Raw genomic sequence first — 3,623 nt, 5'->3', positions numbered from 1 at the left:
TTAATATCTATTTTTATTCCAGATAAATAATACACGCCATCTAGATTTAAGTTAACACACCTGATAAAGTTTTTGCCCGACTCTCAAAACAAAAATATATTAGAGCAAACTAATTTATATGAACTAATCAAATAGATAAACTAACCCAAATAAAATAATTATATAACTCCCTCTAGCTCTATATATAGCTTACTTTGTCAAAATAAATCAAGAAATTATTTTTTAAACTACTTGACCAAATTGATCAAATGGTTGACTTGACCATTAATCAAATTAGGAAATCTTGAAAACCTTTATATCTAGATAGGATATCAAATACTAAACTCATAATTCATAAAAATTTACCAAAACAATAATAGAAAGGGTAGAAAGTGTTACATTATACTTGTATTCCTTGAATAATTTCTCTATTCAAATTCACCAACAAATCCACCTTCTCTCTCTCTACTTTCTCTCTCCACCAAGTACCAACTTTTTTTTTTTGTATCATCAACTCACCAAACAAATCCTCTAAAATAACAAGCACGTGATATAACAGACAACTCACGTGATTTGGTGATCAAGGCTTCCAAGCAGAAGCCCAAACAACCGGTTGATCTTTCCACCCCAAGAAAATTCCGACCACGTCAGAAGTCTGAGTCATCGTCCACCCCTCTTTGTACCTTCTTAAAAGAGCTTTGACGTCATCAGACACGTCATCACTATATCCAACTGGATTAAAACCAGCTGCGCGTAGCTTATGAGACCAACGCGCAGCCGATTCTCTCCTCTCAACTGACTCACCTGGTGAACAAGCTAATAAATCAACAAGTGCCCTACCAACTTGTCTTTCTAACATCAATCTTTCATTACTTGTCCGAGTAAAACTCTCATCTAATGCTTCAAAGTAAACCCTAAAAAATCTCAAACTTTCTTGGAAACCCTTGACAAAGTCAAACCCATCAACTCCAATATCTAAATCAGCTTCTTCTTCAACAACCGTTACAATCTTTGGATTTAACCTTCTAAAACCCGATAAAACAATATCACGTTTATTTCCGATATTTCCAACTGAATGTAACGTTCCAACACAATTAACAGCTAAAGCTTCATCATCTTTAATATCCAATTCGGAAAAATTCAACTCCGATAAATCACCGACGTGATGAATCACATTAAACTTAAATGGAACACCCATTAGTCTAGCAAATTTTTCCATTCTTGTTCCAATCTCTTTCATTACTTTTTGAACCGCCGAAGTACTAGTGGCGCAGGCGATCACGGTGGTGAGACGGAGGTGGGGAGTCTCATCGGTTCGGGTAGCTAGGGCTTCGAGTAAAGTAGGCCATTGAGTACAATAAGTATTACTTATATCAATTATATGTAATTTACTTTCACCTTCAAAAGCTTCCATTATAGCACCATTAGAAGCAACATGACCAAAAGTAGTCCAAGGACTTACTTCTTGAAACTTCAATACCATTTTTCGTGTAGATTCAAATGAACAAGTTTTCTCCGAAGCGGATCTTAATGTTCGATAGCATCTTTCACCCGAATCAGTCATTCGACTAAACAAAGCTTGGAGATAATAAGAAGCAAGTTTTTGATCAGTATCACCATATGGTGAGCTAAGTTCATTTAGCATCCACATAAGTTGTTGAACACGACCGCTATTTTTATCGGCTATAGCACGAGCGGTTTCGATAAGAAGGTTTGTTGACCAATTGTTACCTGATAATTCAAGAAGGTTAAGATCAGAAGGAGGTTGGTGGGTGTAGTTGAATTGATCATGGTTGGAAGTAGTACTAGTGTTGGGAGTGGTGGTGGTTGTAGTGGTGGTAGGGGTGGTTGTGGTGGTGGTGGAAGGGTAATAAGGGAAGAAATGTCTAGAAGAAGAAGAAGAGAAATTGTCTTCATCCATGAAAAAGTTGCTGCATTCTTCTTCTTGAAAGTAATGAGTTTGATAGTTTTGATGTTGTTTTGAAGAAGATCTTGAAGTGGTAGAAGTGGTGGTTCTACTAGTTGTATTGATAGATTGATCAGAAGATTGAAGACTTACTAATCTAAACAAAGTATCCATTAAACCAAAGATAGAAGACTACCCACATCAAAATTAAATCAAAACCTAGTTCTAGTTTTTTGTCTATTGGTTTTTGTTGTTGTTGTTGTTTTGATAGATTTGAAGTATGGGTTTTGAACAAGAATAGTGAAGTATAAAAGAGAGTCATGAGGAGTGAGAGGAAATCTTGGGATTGTATTTTAGTTGTTGTATGTGTGTTTTAGAGAGAGAGAGAGCTAGAGCTAGAGAGAGAGAGAGGAAGAGAATGGAGGAATCTGAGAATGTTTTCTTTCTTTTGGTGTAATCGATGAGAGATGAGTGGGTGTTTGTAGCTAGCTAAGCTTAGCTTTTGTGGGTTTATTTCAATTTTTTGAGTACTTATAAAAATTGAAGGAATAGATTGACTGATGTGGGTATTTCTGTTAGACAGAATACCTGGTAATGGAATTCAATCTGACACTATGGCACAGTAAGCAAAATTAAATATAGATAGAGAGAGAGAGAGTTTTAGAGAGAGAAAGTGGAGTGGGGGGAGCAGGCGTGCCAATTGGGGTTTGGGAGAGAAGAGAGAGAGAGAGAGAAAGGGAAGGTCAGAAAAGCTGGGGGCGTGCATCATCCATGATCATCAACACCACCATCACCAAGACCACCATCTCCAAACCACAACTTGTTTCACATTCTTTGCCTCCTAATTACTTCTCAAACTCTGCCAAATCCTTTCTTACTTTTTTCCCTTTTCTATATTCATTTACCCATACATGTATAAACATGTAATCATGTTTGTTTCTTGCATGCTTTCTTCTACCCTATTTATTCAAATATTATATATATATATACTTTGATGATGATGGTGATTAGACCATCTATAGACCAAAGGTACTTACTACTCATCTCATCTCCAAGTTCAAGGTCATGCCCTTCTATCTAGTTAGCCTTTATTTTACATTTTAATTATACATATCAACTACCCTTCTCTCACTAGTTCTCTCTCTCTCTCTGTCTAAGCTACAAACCTAACTAAGTTCTCTCCTCAATCCAAGTTCTAGTTCCCATGTAACCAACTAAGAGTCCAAGACATTTTGAGTAGGTTAATTAGGTTTTTACAAGGTTACCCATGATCTTTTTGTGTGGTTTTTTCACACTAAATCATATATCTTCTCCTTTAGTAACTAGGGTTGTATTTTCAACAAAAAAAAAAAAAAAACTAGGGTTGTAAGCTAAATTTAGAAGTGGGGAGTATATAAGTCATAGTTTCTTACTATTATAAATTCTTGTTTTTGTGAAGTTGGTTTGGTATTTCTAGGGTATCCTTCCTTCATCAATGATTATGTGAAAATTCCATGGTTGATGTCTTTGTCCTTTGTGTTCCCAAAATTTGGTATTGAATTTTGTTCCTTTGAATGTCATCATAATTGTCAAAAGAATGTCTTTTGCCCAATCCTTGAATCCAAGATAACACCAATACCAATTTATTTTCTTGTTTTAAGGGTATTTTTGTCACCAACAAAAAAAACAAACATTGAGAGGACGGCTTCTTTGTCCTGTCTTGACTATTTTTAACTAACTCCATCACCACTTAAGAAAA

General features: G+C 35.6%; 1 protein-coding gene across 1 annotated transcript; it reads right to left on the bottom strand.

Moving 5' to 3' along the window:
• Window positions 1–306: 306 nt before the first annotated feature.
• SHR (GRAS family transcription factor) lies at window positions 307–3,085 on the bottom strand. The gene has a single exon (XM_086651025.1). It carries the CDS (start codon window positions 2,057–2,059, stop codon window positions 560–562), a length of 1,500 nt encoding a protein of 499 aa, XP_086507151.1. The 5' UTR covers window positions 2,060–3,085; the 3' UTR covers window positions 307–559.
• Window positions 3,086–3,623: the final 538 nt, after the last annotated feature.

This window comes from Eschscholzia californica, unplaced genomic scaffold (assembly GCF_041429995.1).
Source record: "Eschscholzia californica isolate CP2 unplaced genomic scaffold, dmEscCali1.0.p SCAF_6, whole genome shotgun sequence".
Taxonomy (NCBI): Eukaryota; Viridiplantae; Streptophyta; class Magnoliopsida; order Ranunculales; family Papaveraceae; genus Eschscholzia; species Eschscholzia californica.
This window is presented reverse-complemented; position numbering and strand designations above follow the sequence as displayed.

What these genes read in the sequence shown, in the direction of transcription:
- SHR (XM_086651025.1), bottom strand. Translation starts at nt 2,059, where the DNA reads ATGGATACTTTGTTTAGATTAGTAAGTCTTCAATCTTCTGATCAATCT.